Raw genomic sequence first — 23,797 nt, 5'->3', positions numbered from 1 at the left:
CAGACCCCATGGCCCGTGATGCCAGGCTGGGCCCTGCTCTACGCCCCGCGCTCCCCTCCGCACCCCTGCTCCTCCAGCCCCACCGTGAGTCGTGGGTCTTTGCAGAGCTCGTCCGGGGGTGAAACGAGCTGGTGTCCTGCCCACAGCAGAGCCGCAGCGCCGCGCTGGGAGCCTGGCCTGGGCTTTCCGCCCGCCAGCTGCACCCGCTGCTGCTTGAACTCCCTCTGGTTTTATGCCAAATATGAATCAACTCCTTTTATCTCCAAAAACCTCACACTTCTGGCCGAAGCTTCACTGAAGTCCGCGCAGGTGCAGTGGGTCGCTGGGGGTCGCAGAAGGTCTGCTCCCGCGGTCCCACACCTATGGGCAGAGCCCGGCTTGCTGTCCTACTCTCCTGCCGTCCTGCACACCCTCCACACGTCTTGTCTTTTAAGGCAAATCCCGAGGGGACAGTAGAGCGTGAGCGGCGCCTGAGCGTGTGGAATTTCAGGATGATACTTTCTCCGTCAGAAAGACAATGATTGCCCGATCTCCAGAGGTGACTGTCCTCAGGCTCCTCACGGCGGACGAATCTGATGCGACTTGTAGAAAACGCTCCCGCACACTCACGGCTTGCCCCTTTCAGAGGGGATCTTGTTCCCTCCCAAGGAATTATTTTTGAAAACCTCATTTAAACACACAGACTTGGAAGTAGACGCACGGGTGGTGCGCCTTTGGGTGAGGGAAGGTCAGGTCCGGCGGGCACTCCCTCCCGCACAGAGACCTTGTCCGCCCCGTGGACAGGACGGCAGGACACAGTGGACGGCTGGGGAGATGAGCAGAGCCGGGTGAGCCCACGCCACCCAAGGTGCCGAGCTGCGAGCTCCCACGGCCAGGCAGAGGACCTGCTTCCCCACAAGTCCCCAAGGACTTGGAGCCTGGGCCGTGAGGGACACGTTCGGGCTTCGTGGCTCAGGAGAGAAACCCAGACACAGACCGCGAGCTCCCTCCGTGCAGCCGGGGTGCGGTGTGTGGTCAGGCCTGCACAGTGTTCTGGAACCGCATGGGAGGGTCCCCTCTTTTCCTTGGCACACTAAAAGAGATTCCAGGAAAGTTAACGCACGGTGTTAGGTTACTTTCAGGCGTAGAACATGGGGGTCCAGCAGCCCCACGGATCACCCTCTGCTGCTCACGACCCTGTCTCCTCCATCCCCGTCACCTGCTCCCCCGCCCGCCTCTGGGGACGTCCGTGTGTCTCTGTAGGTAACAGTCTGTGTCTCGGTTTGTCTCTCTCTCTTTTTTCCCTTTGCTCGTTTGTTTTCTTCCTTAAATTCCACGTGAGCGAAACCATATGATACTTGTCTTTCTCTGACCGACTTACTTCACTCAGCGGAGTACTCTCCGGCCCCATCCGTGTCCTTACAAGTGGCAAGACTTCATTCTTTCTGACGGCTGAGTGACAGTCCACTGTGTGTCTACAGCACGTCTCCTTTCTCCGTGCGTGAGTCGGCGGACACCGGGCTGCTCCTTATCTCGGCCGTCATCGAGGATGCGGCTGTAAACCCGAGAACTCGTCCCTTTGGACGGGTGCGTCCGTGGTCTCCCATGAATCCGCAGGAGTGTGAGAGCTGGCTTGTGGGGTCGTTCTGCTTTCTTCCTCATATGTGTATCCTGGGTGGAGAGACTTACCCTATCCTGGCCTTCCAGAGTGTCTGGAGAACACACATAAGGAATTATGCAGCTCCTGGGGAGACAGTGAAGACGGTGCTGTTTTCTTCATCGTTAACGAAGGGGTGGGTCTGTGGCTTCCTCCCCAGGCCCCTGGAAACCCGTCCCTGCCCCTTTCATTGCCGTGTGACACTGGGCAAGCGCCCGGCCTCTCTGGGCATCTCTGCAATGGGTGTGATCATAAGTAATGCCCCAGCTGGCGTGAGGAAGGCAGGAGAACAGGTGTGAGGCAGGAAAGCAGGCGAGGAGGCAGGGCTGGGACCCAAGATGCCCATTGTCTTCCGGACGCCCCTCTCATGCTGTTACACTTATTCTAGGGAAAGCGTGGCAGGACCCAACTGCAACCAGACCCAGACCTTTAGAGGCGCCAGCTTGGTGGACAGGCCTCTAGGCGACCAGTGGGTGCTGTCGGTGTTCCGCCGCGGGGAGGCCAGGATGGCCCGAGACGGGTCAGGCGGGCCTTTGCCGGGTCGGGCTGGATGCTCCCAGACAGCAGGGTTGGCCTGGGGTCCCCAGTGGCTCTAGTGAGTGTCCCAGGTGCACCTCTGTGTGTCCCTTAAAATGGGCACAGCTGATGGTGCCACAGCCTCTGCCCTCAAGGATCCGATGACTCCGTTTTCTCTCCTGCTTGCTCGAGCGTGCAGAGCGGCCCTTGTCCGTGGGCCCCGGGATCTGTGAACACAATCCCGCCTGCAAGATCCCCCTTGCTGTGTGAAGTCCCTTGTCACGGGGTCAGCCATGAGGGAGCCAAAGAGACGGGCTAGCCTGGGTCAGCATGTTCCGGCACTGACAAGAGGCCGCCAAAGAGCTCTAAGATCGCGGAACATTGTGTCTAAATTAATAAAAAGGGATATTAAGACAATGGTGCTCCCTACAGTGGGGACCGTTGCTAGAAGCTTCTCCAGCAATGGAAATCGCTCTTCTGGGCTGCTCTGTGCAGAAACTCCCAGGCACACCTGGCTCCTGAGCCCATAAAATGCGGCTGGTGCGACCAAGAAGCTAAGTTTTATATTTCATTGGACCTAAAGTTGCATATGATGTGTGGCAAATGGTTCCCATCTTAGCACAACCGTAAAATACCCGGCCAGTGTTACGCCTTCTGCACACTTAGGGCCTGGTAGGGTTGGTCTCTGCTACTTGCAGGCCTGACCTCTGGTACGGTCGCGGAGGGTGTGAGCAGCAGTAGAGAACATCGTGCTGAACTTACCTGCGCCCTCCCCTCCTCTGCTGTTTCTATGAACCAGTCCAGGGGTTCGGGCTCCTTGCCCATTTATCTCTGGTGGCGCGTCTGCCGTGTGTGCGGAGGGCTGGTTTCTGCGTTATCTCAGAGAAACACATGCGAAGCTCGTGGCCGCCGGCTCATGGCCCAAGTGGAGCTTCAGCAAGAGAATGTTGGAGGTGTCTGCCCGACTGTGTCCCAAGGCAGCCGTGCCGCCTCCGCTGGCGCCCCAGCTCGGGGCGAGCGTGCAGGCTGAGGGGAAGCGCCAGGACATGGCGGCGGTGGAAAGGCCAAGGCAGGAGCCCGGGGGAAACCTCTGCCCCAAACCGAATTCACAAACTGAAAACAGATGGGTCCGAACGCCGGGTTTCACTTGGAAAAGCAAACATTGGCGTTGAAAATCTCCAGCTGGTTTGCGGGGCTCTTCAACAAATGCTCCTCCACACTAAGGGGCTTCAGGAAAGCGTGTTCATCCAGTTTGAGGAGCAGGCTGTATGGCCTCCCCCTGCGGGTTCCCCTGGGGCCGCCTGCGCCACAGACACCGGGGCTGGGAAGGTCCTGCCTCGCCGCCTGCACCATAGAGTTGACCCTGACCCTGAAGTTGGTGCTTTCTTGAGAGCTGCGAGTTTATTTATTTGCAAAATGGAAACATTCATTTGCAGAAGGGAGCAGGGTTTTTTGTTTGTTTTGTTTTGTGTTTTAAGGAAGTGCTGAAGTGACTGTCTAAATCTGAGGGTCAGGATTTGGGGATGGGAGCACTGATCCCTTCGAGAAATGTGGGAAATGCTCGTCTGTCTGGCTCTTTCCCCGCGCTTCTGCAGCCTCTGGTCCATGGCGGCTGCGTGCACTTCTTGGTGGAGGTCACCCAAGGCACAGTGAAGAAAAAGATGGACTACAGCAGGCGTGAAAAGAATGCCCCTTCCCGCTGCTCTGGCCAGGAGGGAGGCAGGATGACAAGACCCACAAGGCACCTGCCCCGTGTTGCCAGAACACCCGGTGTTTTCTGTCCAGCTGGGTAGCTGGGAGAGGGGCCTTAAGCTGTTGGCTTCGGCGGAATGTTAGCGAGCTCCGTCCTGCTGCATATGGAGCTCGCCGCAACTGCCAGGGAGAAAATGGGGACTTTTCAAAAGAATGACCAGGTAAATCAGATGTCATGGGATTATTCAAGAAAATTAAATATGCGAGAAGGCTTTGTCCAGCATCCATGGCTGGCTGGGCTCCGTGTGATCTTGTCGGGGACACGGGACGGTTACTGCGCTGCCGTCGGGGGAAAGCCCATGTGGCCCACAGGTGCGGACCTGGCACCGGGCGGGCTGGCCCCCAGCTCGGAGGTCCTGAGCCCAGGTGGGGCCGCTGGAGAGCCCGGCCGAGCCTGAGCCGGGACAGAACAAACCTGCCACGTCTCGGCTTTGACGAGCTGCCCCGGCCGTGGCAGAGTGATGTCCACGCAGGAGCCTTAGACGCAGGCTGTGCGGGGCACGTATCTGACTCGTGGTCCGGCCTCCGTGCGTGGTGGTGGAGAGGAAGCCCGGCACGTCCCCGCACAGTCGAGTAGAGCTTTCTGTGACGGACTGTTCTGTGTGTACTCCACGGCGTGGAAGCCACGTGTGCTCCCGAGTCCACTGAGCATGGAAGCCACGTGTGCTCCCGAGCCCTCAAAACGTGGCTAGTCCGAGGGAAAACGGCACTGTTCATTTTATTAGATTTATTTAATTATAATAAAATTGTATAATTACATTATTAGGTGTATTAGATGGCCACGCACGGCCAGTAGCTTCTAGGTTGGATGGGGCAGGTGCGGACAGATGTTGTCCTCTAGCTCGTGGGTCCCGCAGCCTCCCCTCCCTGCGTGTCTCCCCTGCCCCTCCTCCTCCTTGAGTCCTGGCTCAGGAGTCCATTCCCAGTGGGATCCCCCGGGGCCCCCGAGGTCCCGGCGTGCTATAAGGGCGTCACTGCCGTCTTGATCACCAGCACTGCCCGCTGTCGTGTCCGTGTCCTGTCCGCGGCTGTCAGCCCCTGAGGAGCAGGTGTAATCCCAGCCTTGGCCCAGGGCCTGAACGTCACAGGACGGTGCACACGATTGCAGAATGGTCTCACTCGCCGTCTGTGCTGTCCCCGTAGGCCAGCACTGTGCTAAGGGCTTTCATATGTCGAACAAAGTTAGGCGCATCTGGGTTGGAACTGTGGCACCCTTCCCAGCTGTGTGGTCTGTACACTTCACTTGGCCTCTCAAAGGCGCGTTTCTTCATTTGTAAGATGCCAGCAATACCGGCATCTCAGCATTCTGCGGATTAAAAGAGAGAAACCCCACGCACTGTGTATGACTTTACTGAAAACTCATGATCAACGTCAGCAGATTTCTCCGGTACCTTTTCATCCTCAGGAAGATTTTAGTCCAGTGAGGGGAGCAGTATTTTAAAACACAGAATGAGTTAGAAAACATTATTCATTCACTCATGTATGGAGGAAATATTTACTAAGCATCTCGCACGTGCCGGGCCGTGTTCCAAGCCCCAGGGCAGTGTCCGTGGACCAGACGGAGATCACTGTGCTCATGGGGCTCACGACTCACTGGGGGAGACGGACGAGACAATGACAAGCAAATTACACAGTATGTGTGTCTGCTGTGGAAACAGAGGTAGATGGGTTCGGGGTGTGGGAGGTGCTGGGGAGAGGGAATGTCGCTGTGAATGGGGCATCAGGCTTACTGAGAAGGTGATCGTGGAGCACGGGCTTGAAGAGAGGTGAGGGCGCCTGTGCAGAACCCCAGGAAGAACCTTCCAGCAGAGGGGGCAGCCGCTGCCCAGCGATGGGGCGGGACATACCCGGGGCTGGGACGGGCGAGTCGGGGGTCGCGCCCTGTGGACCTTGAGGGACACCAGCTCTTACTCTGACTGGAAGACGAGCCACACCCACCAGCCGTTCGACAGGGGCCCTCTAGTTTGAGAAAGGTGGCGCTGGTGTCCTGCTGGGGGCGACGGCTGCCGCAAGGGAGGGGTGGCCCCGGGGACCAGAGGGAGGGGAGTTCGCAGGGACCAGCTGGGGTGCGTGAGTGATCCAGGAGAGAGATGATGATGTCCCCCGCGCCCCATTCTCTCTCTGTGTGGATAGGCATATAACGTGTATAATTTCACCGTGAAAGATTTCTGTGTGTTCAGAAGTAGAGGAGGCTTCTCGGGCCCGTCGTGCGTGTGCCGTCCCCGCGACAGCAGCCCTCGGGCCATGGCCAGCCTTTTTCATCCGCGCCTTTACGCACTGCCCTCCTGCTGGGGTGATGCGGAAGGAAAGGCCATGTTCTATCGTTTCCGGGTTCTGGATCCAACTTCTGGGCCGACGTGATGTTGGGATAAGTAGGAATCGAGGTCTAAGGGGAAGAGGAGACACAGGGGAGGTGATCCTGAGATTGCGTGAGCAGCTGGAGGACGGGGCGTCCAGGGGCGGCGGGAGACGAGAGCCCTGTGGGAGGCGCGCTGGCCCGGGGACGCGGTCACACATCCCGGGAGACTCGGAGTGGGCAGGTGGAAATCCAGGAGGGCGATATGCATTTGGGGACAGTCATCATGGGAGTGCCATTAGAAGCCAGGAGAAGGTGTGAGGCCACCGGGTAAGTGGGGGGGGGGGTACTCGGCGGAGCCAGGGGCAGCTCAGGGAGCTCAGGGCAGCTCAGGGAGGCCTGTGAGGGCAACAGCAGGGAGCCGCCGGCGCTTCCCGAGCTGTAGGAGCTAATCAGCGCAGACGCCGCTCCAGCTCCCACTGCCGAGAGCAGGTCCTGGGGTGCGATTGCTACAAAAAGTGTCCACAAGTGTCATAAGGAAAGCTGCCATTCTCTGAATCATCATCGTCTTGTGATTTCGGGAGAGAGTTGACTTCTCATGTCCATAGACCATTTCCGTTTCTTCTGTTGTGAGTGGATCTTACTGAGACACTAGTTTTTGTGGGGCTTTTTCTTTTCACCATATGAGGGGTGGAAAACCAGTAGGAACAAGGCGGGCAACCATTGGCGTAGGAGAGGGGCGACTGCCAGGCCAGCCCCGACTCCCCCGTCCACACCTCTGCCCTTCTCCAAATCTCTGGGTTCTCAATTTCAAAGTAAGTGTGCGTTGGATTGAGTAATGTTAGCCCCACTCGTGATGTAACAAAGGGTCCTGCATCCCCTTGGGTGGAGTGACCTCTGTGCCTTAGTCTCGGAAGGTTCCAGAACACTGCTCTGTATGGGTGTCTGGGGGCGTCTGTTTCCCCTGCAGGCAGGGCAGGCATTCGCCTCTGCACCCCATTTCTATCCAGGGCCTGCCTCCTAATTGCTCAGATAAATGTTTTTTGAATGGATCTAAATACACACTTTGAAAGCAAATTAAAATATTTTAATTTTCTCCTTTAAAATATAAAATAAAATTGCAACTTGAGGCAGTAGGGTTTATGTATGTAGTAGTATTTTGTTATGTGCTTCAGAGGGAAAGCAGGCTCTAATTCCCTCCTGGGTTGCAAAGTCACTTGTAGGGACCCTTGGTGGGCAGGCACGTGCCCCATCCGGTTGACGGCTGACGGTCCCGGTGTTGGGCCGGGAACCCGGGGGGGGGGGGCCCTCACTCGCTCACACGCGTCCTGCCGCCCTCTCACCCAGGCTGACTGAGCCTCCTTTCTCGTTGCCAGGAGGCATGGCTGACTCTCCCAGGGAGGGGAAACTGGCCAGGGGTCCAGACTTCACCCAGCTGGTGGACATGGCGTGTGAGTCTGTAGGAGGAAAGGTAAGTGGGGGGTGTCTCGTGGCCGAGCGAGGGGTCCGTGTACCCATCCGCTGAGCACCAACGCCCCCTGCAGAGAACCCGCTTAGAACAGCAAGAATCAGACTAAAAAATGCCAAATGATCTTTTAAAAACTGGTGACGATTCTGGCAAAGGCAGCATGGTTTTAAGCTTAGAACAAAGAGACATTTTGCGTCCGTGCGAAGGGCTCTCTGTCCTGCGTGTGTTCTCGCTGCTGATCCGTGGTCCCCGCCCGCGAGCGCAGGCGTACCCTGCCACCTTGTTAGCTCCAGCAAGGGGCGCGGCGCGGGCCGTGGGCCGTGCAGACGGGAGGGGCGCCCTCAAGCGAACTACGTCGAGCAGAGAGAGCCCGTTACCGTATGGTTTCGCTTACTCGTGGAGCACAAGGAATATCACGGGGGACATGGGGAGATGGAGAGGAGAAGGGGGTTGGGGGAAACCAGACGGGGAGGCGGACCATGAGAGACTGTGGACTCTGAGAAACAAGCTGAGGGTTTTGGAGGGAAGGTGGGGCAGACGGGAGGGCCTGGTGGTGGGTATCGTGGAGGGCACGGACTGCATGGAGCCCTGGGTGTGGTGCATAAATAATGAATTCTGGAACACTTAAAAGAAATAAAAAAATAATAAAAAAAAAGGAGACAGACCTGGGAGTCAAGGCAAGGGCAGGGGCCGGGGGAGTGCATCTCCGCTGGCCGGGGGCAGCGCGAGGGAGCGGGAAGTGATGGGGAAGCCCGTCCAGGTGAGTGTTGCTCCAAGGAGGCTTCAAGCAGGAGAGGGAGCCAGCGCAGCAAAGGGGTGAGGGGCGGTTTCCATTGGGATGCCAGGCGGACGGGGACGCTGGGCAGAGGAAGCACTGCGTGCTCCTTGGTTTCGTGTTTCTGGAAGTCGTCAGCTGGTGCTGGGGAGCAAGAGCCTCAGGAGGTCGGAAAGGCCCCGTGTGCCCGCAGAGGGCTTCTGCCAAGGAGCCGGTGAAGGATCTGGACAGGCGAGGGGCTCTAGCGTCCACCCGCCTGTGCTTTGCCCTGACACAAGCTCGGGGCAGGTCCACCCCGGCACGGCAGGGACTCCCCTCCACTTTGCGTCCCAAACAGCCAGCAACTGCGAAACTGCCAGGTCTTCCCCTGCCTTTGAGGTTCTGGGCGGGGGTCAGAGACCAGGCCTTTCATCGGAAGCGAGCTGTGCTCAGAGACGGACACGGTCATTTATTTAACATGGGTTCTCTGTGGAAACTGTAATTTCTAAAAATAATTTGCAAGCCAGTGGCACACAAGATAATGTCTCCTAAACAACACACCCTAAACCAATGATAGGCTAATTACACCGAATTAAACCAAAAGCTTGGTGCCCCCTACCAGCTCGGGTCCCTGCGCCTGGTGGGCAACAGCCCGGTATTGGCAGGCAAGGTGGGCTGGTCTGATAGTAGCACCCAGGGGCCGTTGTGGGGTCCACGAGGAGCAGCCTCGCCAAGGCAGGGGCACATGTCCCTTCTCCCCCGGCGACCGCTGCCCGGGAACCTGTGCCGACCGAGAGCAGCCGTCCCTGGTCCTGGGTGAGTTGGGATGACAGCAGCCTGTTTTGTTCAGAAAATCATTTTATACCTGTTTTCCTGGTGCAATTAGCAGCAATGCCCTCACTCTCCAACATGTCCTGCTGGGGTTGAGAAATGATCGGCCAACCTTCCATCAGGACGTCCTTCAGTGAGCCGGCAAACCACGGGGGCGGGGGGGTTGTGGCGTGTCCTGGGCCACTGCTCTGCCAGTGAGACAGTCACCAAGCCCAGTGTCCCCCGTTCTTGGAAAGAAGAGCTGGTGGGTTTTCTCACCAAGCGTAAGACGTTAGCGCCTCCGCGTCCGACCGGGAGAGAGCGGACACCGGCTTGGAGGAAGGACGGAGGTGGGCGACGAGGTCTGGACCTTTACAAGCATCCTGGGTTAACTACCTGCTGTTCCTCTCCGCCTGGCAACGGCACATGTCTTTTTACTGTGTCCAATAATGTTTCACCAAGGCATGAAATGAAATGGTTTTTAATTTATGGTTATTTTATCTTCTTTCTTTGTCTAGATTTTATTCGCAACAGATGACTTTTTTGCTCCTGCGGAAAACCTCATAAAGGTATCATAAATTGGCATGAAGTGTGGGCACAGAGTGATCTGAGTGGTTAGAATCCACCGGAGTACTGGGGATGGGAGTCCTGTAACGTGTACCAGGAATGAGCAGTTCGAACAGCAGAAGCCTGGAGAGACCAGCTCCGGCTCAGGCTACCACACACTGGAGACGCACGGCACCTGACACAGCGGTTTGGGACTGCGTTGCTCTGCGGGGAAATTACCGAGATCCTTGTATATTGTCCTCTGTCGAACGTGGAGTTCGCAATCTGTGACCTGTGCTGGCACGCCTCTCGAATGTCTGGAAATTGTAGGAAATTGAAAAGTGTAGGACATGCTTACTAAAAGATGGACAAAAACCCCAGCAAATACTGACCAATAAGGGGAAGAAATGGAGGCTTGGCTAGAATCCCGTGACCTTGTTATACTGGCTGTGGGGGGTGAATTCTTGCGTGTGGGCGGATTAGCACAGGTGTGCACAGAGTTCACACGCACGCACACTGCATGTGACAGCAGCCGGAGTCTTGGCTGTGGCCAGGGTGCTGTGCTCTGCGTGTCGCTGGCCTTCTGGTCAGTCTGGTGACAGGGTCACTCTCCTGGGCAGGAGCTAGCCTGGTCTAGAGCACGTTAAGGGCATGGGGTCTCTGTGAAAGTACTCCTCGGAGAAAATGATGCTGAAATGAAGAACGGAGATGTTGATTTACTTGTTCTAGGTCACGCAGCTTTAGCGTTTTACCATGTCTGTCTAGAGGAGACGTGAATGCACGCACGCCTTGACCTAGCTGTCCCTCAGATTGGTACTACTTGCATAAATAGGCAGAGATATGTAGAAAACAGCCATCCCAGTGGTGTCCGGGGTGGGGGGGACCCACGGGAATGCCCATCCATGGGACCTGGTTAAAGAGCCCGTGATACGAGCGTCCAGATGTGGGTGACCTGTGGCCCTGAGGAGAAGGAGCTGGAGCTCTAGACGCCCACGACGGAGTTCCTGCGTGTCGCATGGACACAGCAGTCAACAAGGCGCACGCCACGTGGTGAGGTGTGGTTGTCGGTGAGGTGCCGGGCTCCGCAGAGGACGAGACGCAGAGCGGGGCCTCTTCTCCTCCATGACACTTGCGTGTGTGCGTGTTCGATACGCGCGTGCGTGTCTGCACACAGGGGTGTGTGCAGCATAGCCGTAGAACACACGCGTGTGCGCATCAGCACAGTCTCCTTCCTGAGAAAAAAATCGCGGTGAAGCTGAAGCCCCGCGCGTCGCTGTGCAGAATTAGCACTGCCGTGAGACCAACATCGTCTCCAAGCACTTTTCACTGTTATAAATACACATAAAGTCCGCCTGGAGGAAGCGGTACTGCTGTTCGGTTTTGAATTTGTAGACATGCTCTGATAAAGTACCTGACGTCACGGGACAGGTCCCGCGGAAGTGTGCGTGCCCTGCCCGTGCCCAGGGACCGCGGTCTGGTGGCCCCCCGCTGCCCACCACCGGGTCCCTCACCCCACCGGAACCCTTTCCTGGGCTGACACGCGTTTAGGTCGCTTGGCTTTTACCTGTGACAATCCCTCCTGTCCCTCTGGGGCGGGAATGCTCGCGCGGGAAGCCCGGCCCTCCCGCGGGCGTTGACGGTGGCCTGCTGCGTCTCTGCTTCAGACGGACCGCCCAGGCTTCAGAGAACACGAGCACGCCGAGTCTGGGACGCGGCTGGATGGATGGCAGACCAGGAGGAGGAGGACTCCAGGTAACGCGACGTCTCTGTCTTTCACTGTGGCGAGGCTTAAATACGGGTCCGAAAGCCAGTGCACGTCTCGGCTCGGCTTTGTCCCGGGCCCTTGGAACGCTCTGTATCTCAGGGGTCCCTTCTGAACCCCAGCTCTGACGATGCAGGAAGGGGTCCCCTGTGCCCCTGCAGCGGGAAGAGGGCGTGCACGAGTGTCGGCGAGGCTGTGGGGAGCAGGCGGGGAGCTTCTGAGGTGGGCCTTCACCCCCGTTCCTTGGGGCAGCTGCTCTTGTCCCCACGAGGCTGCCGTGGAAGCAGCCTCACTCCCTCAGCCCCGGTCCCGTCCCTCAGGAGAAGAGCTGGGATCGGACACAGGTCCCTCTGCCATGGCACACACCTCCTGTCACCCAAGGACCTACTTCTCTTCAGCACTACTTATCAGGCCCAATCAAAATACTCCTTTTAAAGTTGAAGAAATGCTTGTAAAAGCAAACAGACCCAGCACGAGGCTAATAACTGATTCTTCTGGGTCTGTCTCAAGTGTTGCAGAGATGCTGGGTGCTTCTAAGGTGCTCCCGACGTGACCAGATTCCAGTGAGTCTGGGCATTTAAAGGCGGGTCTGCATGGGACTGTGAGTAACCAGGAATTACCTGGTGACCGGTGCCGCGGAGACTTTGAGACTTCAGCTAAGTCTAAGCTGGGGACTCGGGGCACAGGAAGTCCCCCGGTAACGGTAAGCGTGCCGTTTCCAGGAGGCCCAGGTCCACCCTGAAGGCCCGGGCGGGGTCTAGTCACACTTGACCTTTCTGGATGGTTGACCTCATCTCAGATTCGCTGTTGTAGAAACGGGGTTCAGAGAGGCCAGTTTTCGCTTTGGAACCAGAACCGGGTCTCCCTGGTTCCATGGCCTATGTATGTCCTGCCGAGTCTGGAGCACGGGTTCTTGCGGGGCACGGCGGCCACACTTGGCCATTTACAGGAGACCTTTTGATCACAGCGGAGCCTCCCCCGTGTGCACTTTTCTGTGGTGGGAGGAGGGGCCGCTGTTGCTGGTCTTCAGCTCTGCTGGAGCACACGTTTCACCTGACCGGGCCGTCCTTGTTTACGTCGCGCAGGTCACGACTGGTGCATCATCAAGCTGGGGATACAAGGGATTATCCGGGGCTTTGACGTGGACATTTCCTACCTCATGGGCGATTATGCTCCTCGGATATCGATTCAAGCAGCCAACTTGGAAGAAGGTGCCCTGGGAACCACCGGCCCCCAGATGGGCACAGGGGGCAGGTGGGGTCATCCGGGGCAGCCCCTGCTGTGCACCCCCCACCCACACAGGTCCAGCGACTTGTCCAAGGCCACTTGACTGCCACCGAGCTGTAGAACTTGGATTCCCAATGCAGGGTTCTATGAGTTCTGGTTTTTAGCTCTACCAGAGATGGGGGTAGTTACCCCCACCCTCTTCCGGCCCCTTGCAGAGGCACGCCCGGCTGGCACTGTGAGGTCTGGGGAGCAGGTTGCAAGGGAGGGTGGCAGAGACTAGGACACCGGACAGTGTGGAGCCAGGTCTGGGCCCACTGTGGACGGAGGTGGTGGGGGGCACCAGCGTCCTTTTGGCTCTCCCAGAGTGCGTAATGATGCCATAGGCACGGGGTTTTCGGAGAGGGTCCCTGCTGCTGTGTGGGGTGCTGGACCGCATGAATCGGACAGGCTCTGCAAGTTAGGCCTGGGTTGGTGGTCCTTCAATTGGCACAATCTTTTAGAAATGGGTACATTTATGTGTGTGTATATACCTGTATTTAGGGACGATAAATCATGTCTGCTGGCAAATTGATGCTGAGAGCCCAGCGTCCACAGCCCTGTACGAGGCTCTGTGGAAGGACAGGCCGTGCTCCCGAGGATTGGGGGGGGGGGGAATCCTGAGAAGTTAGGGGATGCTAGAGAGATGCTACTCTGGAGGCAGGAAATGACTAAGGACAAACAGTGAGGTGCCTTCCCCAAGCCCAGCCATTGTCTGAGATATCACCCCAATGTCAACTCCAAGATGCCATGGGGGGAGTCCTGCTTCGGGAACTGACCTGGCGATGTTCCACTGATCCAACCTCTAAACCCTCTAGTCATGATACCTTTGTTGCCATTGGACTTGGAAGTGGCATGTACTGTTCTGACAAGCAAGTGTCCCCCAGGCGCCTTGCAGTACGTCTTGAAGTCACTTAGTGTTTTAAATAGTGAGGAACTTCAACTTGTGTCCGTTACTGAGGTCATCTGGTGCTCTGAGTTGAGAAGTGTCATCTTTGGGGTTATTTGGCAAAACGAAAATGAACATACAGCCCACTAGGAGAGTGTATTCTCTTTGATTCCGAGCACGAACCCTAACCCTACTGGTCAATCTACCTTTAGATAAACAACCAGAAATCCCACAGAGAGGCACCAGGACGGAAGCCGCGGCCACGCCGGAGGAGTTTGAGGCTGTTGCCAAGGTGCGCCTGTGTGGGGCTGGGGGTAGAGGGACAGCCTGTCGTGGCGGCCGGGCGGCGAGGGACGGGCTCCGCGCACCCAGCCACGGCATTCAGCCCGGTGCACCTGCCCTCATCTACTGGCCCAGTGGGACTTTGCAGGTGCTTCTGCAGGGGTTCGTGCTACCCCTGTGTAAGGGAAAGACGTGGCCTGGGCGAGGTCTGCTACTGCAGTGGGTCTCAGGGCGCTCTGCTTCCCAGGGCTCGTCCGTTGGTGGCTTTTCTGATGAGATAAATACGGAAATCCACAGTAATAGCTTACATATTTATTTTTTTAAAATTATGTATTTATTTGACAGAGAGACACAGCGAGAGAGGGAACACAGGAGGGGGAGTGGGAGTGGGAGAAGCAGGCTTCCCCTTGGACAGGGAGCCTGACGCAGGGCTCCATCCCAGGATTCCGGGATCGTGACCTGAGCTGAAGGCAGAGGCTCATCCGACCGAGCCGGCCGGGCGCCCCGCTTACGTGCTTCTTACGTAGACTTTATGCCTGATGAATCTGATAGACCAACAACTTGGGCTTGTGTTCTGGTACATTCTTGTTTTTTAGTTTGTCTAGTAATTTATACTGTGTTTTACGAACGTGTTGATCACAACAGACTGGAAAATAAGTAACAGCTACCATTTGAAGAGCAGAGACGGAGAGGAAATGGTCACAACGTCAGGTCAACTGGTCAACCGGACGGCCCGGTTTTTACTGAATGTTAGCGTCACTATTCCGGTTCCTTCCAGGGATCCCCAGAGGGGATCTCAGACCTTGTCCTGCGTTCCCAAGCTCCCTGCTTGCACTCCTGCCCCGCTCACACAGTGGCTATTTTAATCAGGATGAAAACCCGCCCTGGCCTTTAATCTGCTTATCAAACCTGGGACTTAATCTTTATTAGTATTTTTATTAAGGTGTTTTATGAGGCATCTGTCATCGATTTTTATTCTCACGTGAGCACTACGATGAGTCCCCAGGAGCCACTGCTAACATCTACGTATCTATTGCTAGCTGAAGTCCGCCGACTGGAGTTACCTGGTCCCCATGACAGAGCTCAAGCCAGGAAAGCCTGCTTCCAGCCACAATTACTTTCCCGTCAATTCCCAGCAGAGATGGAATCACGTAAGGCTCAACATTTTCCCGGGTAAATATGACGTGGACCCATCTGCCGTTCTGGTTCTTCTTTACTTAATGTGGGCGTGTTCCAGAGTGAAGTCACTCATCACTCTAACATTTCAGGGCTATGATTTGCCTTTTCTGTGCTCTAGGAAACTCTCGTCCCAACCCAACCATCCATTGGTAGTTACTGAAAAGGCATCACATCAGGAAGTGATGGAACTGAGCTGTATTAGGTTAAATATCTCCTACTGATTTCTATTTCGCTGGGCACACTAGCAGATCAAGCAGTGTGTGCAGATGGCCCTCCCTTTCTTCTATTTAGCAGCTCTATTGTAATGTAATCCAACTTCCATGTGATTCACTTACTTGAAGTGCACAGTTCAGTGGTTTATAATATACGTTGATATATGGCATGAAGTCCGTGGAAATGTACAGCCCAGTACAACCATCACTACAGTCAGCTCTAGAAGGTTTTATCGCCTCAGAAGGAAGTCCGTACCCTTACTATCAACCCTCATCTCCCCCAGCCCTCAGCAACCATGAACTACTTAGTCTTGACAGGCTTGACCGTCTCGACATTTCATGTAAATGGTCTTAGCACTGGGTGTGGTGAAAAAATAATGAATACTGTTTCTCTGAAAATAAATAAATTGAAAAAATTAAAAAAAAAGAAGCAGGACAAATTACTTAAAAATAAATAAATAATAAAATAATTCAAAAGCAAAAACAAAAACAAAAACAAAAATAAATGGTCTTTTGTGACTTGCGTCTTTCACCAGCGTTTTCCGGGCTCATCCATGTTGTAACATTCTTAGGAGCATTTTGTCATTTTCATGGCAGAATAATATTCTACGGCACAGAGAAACCACATTGTTTCTCCAGTTCATCAGTTGATGGGCATTTGGGGTTTCCACCTGTTGGAAACCCATTAGCTATGGGTAATGCTGCTATCAGTATTCCTGTACAAGCTTCTTATTTGGGCTTACATGTAGGATTGGAATTGTTGGGTCAAGGAGTAACTGTGTTTTAAATTGGTGGGAGGAACTATCAGACTGTTTTCTAAAGCGACCGCGTTATGTTATACTCTCACCAGCAGCATGAAGGATTCCAACGTCACATCCTTGCTAACACTTGCCATTAACTGACTTTTCGGTTGTAGACATCCTAGAGGGCGGCAAGTGGAATCTCACTGTGGCTTTAACTTGCATTTCTCTAATGGCTAATGATGCTGAGCATGTTTTCAGGTCCTTACTTTGGCCATTTGGAAATGTTTATAAATGCATGTGCACGTGTACACCTGTATTTATAAACATGTTTTTTTTGAAAAGTGTCTTTTGTCCATTCTTAAGTTGTTTTTTTATTATTGAATTGTAAGAGTTCTTTATATATCCTGATACATATTATTTAGCAGATATATGATTTGCAAACATTTTCTCCTGGGGTCCAAGTGTAAAGGGGCAGGAAGTAGTAGGACAACCTGAAGGGACATGTAGGGTGACAACAATTTGCTTTAAGTGAATCACCCTCAGAGCATGGAGGGATGTGTCTAATATCTTTCATAGTTTTGATTAATGCTGAGGCTAGATATTAACTCTGTAAAGAAGAACCTTATTTTTTAAAAATATCAAGTCAGCTTTACACTCAACAGACAAGCATCTTCTAAACCATCAAAGTTGATCACCATGTCCAGTGAACCAGAGCAGTGGTGACATAGGCTAGTTTCTGCTAAATTGCTCCCTCTAGTATATTTTTAGGGTGTTATGCTAACATAGTCTGGTTTTATTTATTGTAAATGTCAAGACTCTTCTACTGAAAAATTTTCAGATCCCTCAGTTTCATCAAATTTTTCATGTAAAAATTTATAGGGTTTTGTTTCAGTAGAATACCCTGATTAATGGGAAAAAGCTCTATATACAAAGCTTGCTCCCATCGTCCAGGAAGTACTGGTCTAACAAATAAAAACATTCACTTTATTAGGATCAGATAATGTGAGTTGATGTCGGCAGGTACTCTCTGCTCTGCAGGCCTAATCTTGGCTGCTGTGGCTCTCAGAAGCGATCAGGTTTTGTGACTGTTATCTTTTCTATTCTCAATCGTATTGCTAAGCAATGTGTTGTTATAAAAATAAAAACATAACGTTCATATTAGTCTGTGTAGGATTTAGCAATGCTAATTTGTGACATCAAACATTATATCTATGGTGAATTTCCCAATTGATTGTCTTTTGACCTTCTTGGAATTATTAATCCAATTTTAAAAAGTGTGAGCACCTACTATGTGCCAGGACCAGTTCTAGATAGATCATTATTCTGGCTTTTAAAGATTTTTATACTCTGGTTCTGAGAGACTGATATCAGCAGGGGCTTAAACAAATAAAATGACAAGTTAATTTCAGACTGTGACTTGAACTCTGAAGTAAATATGGGAGCGGTGATACACCGAACCTGGGGAATCAGGCAGAGCCAGGCAGAGCTGGAAAGAGGAAGCTAGAGAGTGAGAGGAAAAGTCTTCTGAGACCATGGCACTAAAGGTGAGACCTAAGAAAAGCAGTCTTTTGGAAAGCTGGGAAATTTGTTCCAGTACAAAGGAATGGTAGGTGCAAAGGCCCTGGGGCAGTATTTGAGAAACAGAGCGGACAGATTGTGGAGGGCTATGTTGTTGACAACCTACAAGCAGCCACCTTTTCAAGGAGGAAGTAACTATGGCCTCTTGCCTTCTCAGATGGTGGAATTGCACGTCTTAGAGTGTATGGTACTGGACAGAAAGACTGGGCTGCAACTGATCCCAAAGAACCATTTGACCTGGTGGCCATTGCTCACGGGGGTGCCTGTGTAGGATTCAGCAATGCACACTTCGGGCATCCAAACAATATGATAGGTAAGAGGATGCTCTGGCAGCTGGCCTTTATTTGGGACATCTGGGCACCAGCATTAAGCTCCCCACATAGTCTGAATGATTTAAGAGGAAGTGCAGGAGTGGGTGAGATTAACCATCTAGCCACAGGATTTGATGCCTTTATGATATGAAGTAAATCAATAGCAATTTTCCTTCTTAATTTTGGCTTAAAGGGAAAAGTAAAACTTACAACCCTCTGGCTGTATGCAAATTTACCAAAACATTAAGCTGAATGAAAATGGTTTGTGTAGTGATGCTCAGGACCATGAAGTCTGTGATTTAATGATGCCAATGCATTCATTCTCACATTTAAGATAAAATCCTGTGACATTCCCATTAAACCATGTCATTCTTGGCAGGAGTTGGCAAGCCCAGGTCCATGGCAGATGGCTGGGAGACGGCGAGAAGGCTGGACAGGCCTCCAGTATTAGAAGTAAGAAGTCCCAAACAGCCACAGTGAAGTTTTCTAGATCTTGTTTTAACTTACCTCAAGGAAATGCTTATTTCAGAAACCCCTCAGGCAATGTTCCAGAAGTAGTTCTCCGTGTTTTCCAGATTCCCCGCTGTCACAATCACATCCTGTCCTGTTGCATCACTGTCCAATTTTTTTTATTTTTAAAATTTTAAAAAGATTTTATTTATTTATTAAAGAGAGAGAGCGAGCATGAGAAGGGGCTGAGGGAGAGGGAGAAGCAGACTTCGTCTCGCCTGAGGAGGGGCTCGATCCCAGGACCCTGAGTTCATGACCTGAGCCAAAGGCAGATGCTTAACCCACTGAGTCACCCAGGCACCCCTGTTTATTTATTTTAGAGTGAGAAAGAGCTAGAGTGAGCATGTGGGGAGGGCAGAGGGAGAGGGGGAGAAAGAATCCTTAAGCAGTCTCCCCACTGAGCATGGAGCCCTCAGTGGCTCAATCTCACAACCCTGAGATCACCACCTAGGCTAAAATCAACAGTTGGATGCTTGACAGACTGAGCCGCCCAGGCATCCCCCAACCCCATTTGTTTAATAAAGAAGTGAGGATCTACAATTTAATGATAGAAAACCCACTGATAAACTCTTTGGTTGACCTGGAGAAGAAAATAGTAGTTTAATCATTTTTGGTATCTGCGTGTCCCTGAATGAGATTAGGGACAGGGACGTGTGGCTGTGGGATGGATCTGGGACCCTAGAGATGGCTCAGCTGTTAAACATTTTGGCCAGTGACTAATGTGAGATGCGAAAGTCAAAACAAAAGCAAACAAAACACCTTTCTCTGTGTTAAAACTTACTTGTAAACCCCCTTTCTTGGGTCAGTTTCCATGTCAATCAATGCTTCCAGTGAAAATGAACATAAGGCTGTTGTCAGAAACTAAGGTTTGGAGGCAGATCATATATTGGTATGGATTTGACCAAGAACATAATTTCACTGAAAGGTCGAAACAAATTTATTAGAGGATCCGGGGGCATGGTTAGACACAGACCCTTCTACATGAGTTTACAACTGACATAGAAAGTCATGTAAGAAATTTATAAAAACTTACCCATTGCCCATTAAACTCTTGAGTCCACATGAGGCATTTAAGGAATAATAGGCAAAGGGGCAATTAACACAGAAAGTAATTTACATATCAGGGTCTAGGAAACACTCTTTTACAGTAAGAGATAAAAGAAATATCCTACGTACATGTCAACATTTTTCACTTGCTGGTTCCAGAATTAGTTTCTCAAATGGCACCAAGCTGGCTTATCTCTCTTCTCCCTTTTGGGTTCCAGAACGACGAGAACGGCACTCTCCTTGTTCCGGGCTGTGAATGGGCAGTTTTCCGATTGGCACACCCTGGCGTAATAACGCAAATAGAAATCGATACAACACATTTTAAAGGTAAGTGTGCTGTCGACAGGGAAGGCATATGACCCGATGCTGGTTGTAGAGATAATGTGGTCCTGTGGGAGTGGGGCTCAGGACAGTGACTTGGAATCAGCTTTTACCCTCACTTGATGTGTGGTTTTGAGCAACTTCCTTTGACTCTTGGTGCCCTACTTTTCATCTCTATAAAATGTCAGAGTTGAACTGGATGACCCCCAAAGTTGGACGAGATTTTGTGAAGACCCTTTATTACTGGGGCCTGGATCTCTCTTGGAAAGACTGAGATAACCTTGGTTAGGACATGACAAGAACTGGATGGCATCTTCTTATTTTGGGGGAAGGGGGACAAAGCATATTGGTTGGGGTGACCATTTCTGCTCCACACTGTACTTTTAAGACAAGGGGCTACACATTTTCAAAACCATGCTCTTCCATTAAAAAAAAATTGCACAAGCACCCTTGGTATTCAAAATCTACTTTCTTATGAAAGTATATATGTGTCATTAAATTGGCAAAGTTCAAAAGCAGATATTAAACTTTTATAACTGTTGGGTGAAATTTTCATACATATTGGATTGGGGGTATTGTGATTGTTTAGTTGTCAGTTAATGGTGGCAGTTTATCCTTGTATTTTGGATGCCTTAATGTTTAAACTTCTTGGGAATCATTGTGACTTTACTCAGTAACCACACCAAGACACACATACACACACACATAAATATACTTTTTTCTTTTTTATTAACATATAATGTGTTATTCATTTTAGGGGTACAGGGCTGTGAATTGTCAGGCTTACACAGTTCACAGCACTCACCATAGCACACACCCTCCTCAATGTCCATCACCCAGCCACCCCATTCCCACCCCCCCGCCAGCAACCCTCAGGTTGTTTCCTGAGATTAAGAGTCTGTTATGGTTTGTCTCCCTCTCTGGTTTCACCTTGTTTCATTTTCCCTCTCTACCCCCATGATCTTCTGTCTTGTTTCTCAAATTCCCCATATCAGTGAGACCGTATGATGGCTGTCTTTCTCTGACTGACATATTTCGTTTAGCATAATACTCTCAGGTTCCATCCATGTTGTTGCAAATGGCAAGATTTCATTTTTTGATGACTGCATAGTATTCCATTGTATATATATATACCACATCTTCTTTATCCATTCATCTGTTGATGGACATCTAGACTCTTTCCATAGTTTGGCTATTATGGGCATTGCTGCTGTAAACATTTTGGTGCACATGCCCCTTTGTATCACTACATTTGTATCTTTAGGGTAAATACCCAGTAGTGCAATTGCTGACTTATAGGGTAGCTCTATCTTCAACTTTTTGTGGAACCTCCATACTGTTTTCCAGAGTGGCGGCACCAGCTTGCATTCCCACCAACAGTGTAGGAAGGTTCCCCTTTCTCCACATCCTAACCAACATCTCTTTTTTCCTGACTTGTTAATTTTAGTCATTCTGACTGTTGTGAGGTGGTATCTCATTGTGGTTTTGATTTGTATTTCCCTGATGCCGAGTGATGTGGAGCACTTTTTCATGTGTCTTTTGGCCATTTGGATGTCTCCTTTGCAGAAATGTCTGTTCATGTCTTCTGCCCATTTCTTGATTGGATTATTTGTTCTTTGGATGTTGAGTAAGTTCTTTATAGATTTTGGATACTAGCCCTTTATCTGATATGTCATTTGCAAATATCTTCTCCCATTCTGTCAGTTGTCTTTTGGTTTTGTTGACTGTTTCCTTTGCTGTACAAAAGCTTCTAATCTTGATGAAGTCCCAATAGTCATTATTGACCTTGCTTCCCTTGCCGTTGGCGATGTTTCTAGGAAGAAATTGCTGTGGGTGAGATCAAAGAGGTTGATGCTTGTGTTCTCTCAACGATTTTGATGGATTACTGTCTCACATGGAGGTCCTTTATCCATTTTGAGTCTATTTTTATGTGTGGTGTAAGGAACTGGTCCAGTTTCATTCTTCTGCCTGTGGCTGTCCAATTTTCCCAACACCATTCATTGAAGAGACTTTTTTATTCCCATTGGACATTTTTTCCTGCTTTGTCAAGGGTTAGTTGACCCTAGAGTTGAGGGTCCATTTCTGGACTCTCTATTCGGTTCCTTTTATCTATGTGTCTTTTTTTTTTTTTTATGCCAGTACCATACTGTCTTGATGATTACAGCTTTGTAATAGAGCTGAAGTCTGGAATTGTGATGCCACCCACCAAATTTGGTTTTCTTTTTAAACATTCTTCTGGACATGGGGATATGGAGAGGAGAAGTGAGTGGGGGGAAACTGGAGGGGGAAATGATCTATGAGAGACTGTGGACTCTGAGAAACAAACTGAAGGTTTTGGAGGAGAGAGGGTGGGAGGCTGGGTGAGCCTGCTGGTGGGTATTATGGAGGGCACGTATTGCATGGAGCACTGGGTGTGATTCATAAACAATGAGTTTTGGAACTCTGAAAAGAAATTTAAAAAATTAAAAAAAAACATAAAAAAACACATTCTTCTGGCTTTTTGGGGTCTTTTCTCATTTCATATAAATTTTAGGATTATTGTTCCATTTCTTTGAAAAAACTTGATGGTATTTTGATAGGGATTGCATAAAATGTGTAGATTGCTTTAGGTAGCATGACATTTTAACAATGTTTCTTCTTCCAAGTCATAAGGATGGAATGCTTTTCCATTTCTTTGTGTCTTGATTTCTTTCATGAGTACTTTATAGTTTTCTGAGTGAAGATTCTTTGCCTCTTTGGTTAGGTTTATTCCTAGGTATCTTATTGTTTTGGGTGCAATTGTAAATGGGATAGACTCCTTATTTTCTCTTTCTTCTGTCTTGCTGTTGGTGTATAGAAATACAACTGATTTCTGTGCATTGATTCTATTTCCTGACACTTTACTGAACTCCTGTATGAGTTCTAACAGTTTTGGAGTGGAGTCTTTTGGGTTTTCCACATAAAGTATCATATGTGCAAAGGGTGAGATTTTGATGACTTCTTTGCCAATTCAGATGCCTTTTATTTCTTTTTGTTGTCTGATTGCTGAGGCTAGGACTTCTAGTACTATGTTGAATAGCAGTGGTGATAGTGGACAGTCCTGCTGTGTTCCTGACCTTAGGGGAAAAGCTCTCAGTTTTTCCCCATTAAGAATGATACTTGCTGTGGGTTTTTCATAGATGGTTTTGAGGGCATTGAGGTATTTACTCTCTATCCATACACTGTGAAGAATTTTGATCAAGAAAGGATACCGTATTTTGTCAAATGCTTTTTCAACATCTGTTGAGAGTATTCTACGATTCTTGTTCTTTGTTTTATTAATGTATCACATTGATTGATTTGTGGATCTTGAACCAAACTTGGAGCCCTGTAGTAAATCCCACTTAGTCCTGGTGAATAATCCTTTTAATGTACTGTTGGATCCTATTGGCTAGAATTTTTTTTTTTTAAAAGATTTTATTTATTTATTTGACAGGCAGAGATCACAAGTAGGCAGAGAGGCAGGCAGAGAGAGAGAGAAAGAGAGAGAGAGAGAGAGAAGCAGGCTCCCTGCTGAGCAGAGACCCCGATGTGGGACTCGATCCCAGGACCCTGAGATCATGACCTGAGCCGAAGGCAGCGGCTTTAACCCACTGAGCCACCCAGGCGCCCCTGGCTAGAATTTTTGTTAGAATTTTTGCATCCATGCTCATCAGGGATATTGATCTGTAATTCTCCTTTTTGATGGGGTCTTTGTCTGGTTTTGGGATCAAGGTAGTGCTGGCCATATAAAATGAGTTTGGAAGTTTTCCTTCCATTTCTATTTTTTGGGAACAGTTTCAGGAGTATAGGTATTAATTCTTCTTTTAATGTTTGGTAGAATTCCCCTGGGAAGTTGTCTGGCCCTGGGCTCTTGTTTTTTGGGGAGAGTTTTGAATAACTGCTTCAATCTCCTTACTGGTTA

The 23,797-nt window shown here is 50.8% G+C and overlaps 1 protein-coding gene across 3 annotated transcripts in view; it reads left to right on the top strand.

The window, feature by feature from the left end:
* The window catches only part of LOC116596248 (collectin-11), a 69,598-nt gene that overhangs the window by 41,008 nt on the left and 4,793 nt on the right, over positions 1–23,797 (top strand). For all 3 annotated transcript variants that reach the window (XM_032353421.1, XM_032353422.1, XM_032353420.1), the window contains 9 exons: positions 7,577–7,671; positions 9,751–9,801; positions 11,443–11,530; positions 12,626–12,751; positions 13,905–13,984; positions 15,015–15,147; positions 17,844–17,999; positions 18,377–18,450; positions 19,773–19,881. In XM_032353421.1, coding sequence (XP_032209312.1) covers positions 7,577–7,671; positions 9,751–9,801; positions 11,443–11,530; positions 12,626–12,751; positions 13,905–13,984; positions 15,015–15,147; positions 17,844–17,999; positions 18,377–18,450; positions 19,773–19,881 — 912 coding nt within the window. The remainder of the gene's footprint in view (positions 1–7,576; positions 7,672–9,750; positions 9,802–11,442; positions 11,531–12,625; positions 12,752–13,904; positions 13,985–15,014; positions 15,148–17,843; positions 18,000–18,376; positions 18,451–19,772; positions 19,882–23,797) is intronic.

Source organism: Mustela erminea, chromosome 7 (genome assembly GCF_009829155.1).
Source record: "Mustela erminea isolate mMusErm1 chromosome 7, mMusErm1.Pri, whole genome shotgun sequence".
In the NCBI taxonomy this organism is placed as follows: domain Eukaryota; kingdom Metazoa; phylum Chordata; class Mammalia; order Carnivora; family Mustelidae; genus Mustela; species Mustela erminea.
The sequence above is the reverse complement of the archived record's forward strand: the minus strand, read 5'-3'. Positions and strand labels throughout refer to the sequence as shown.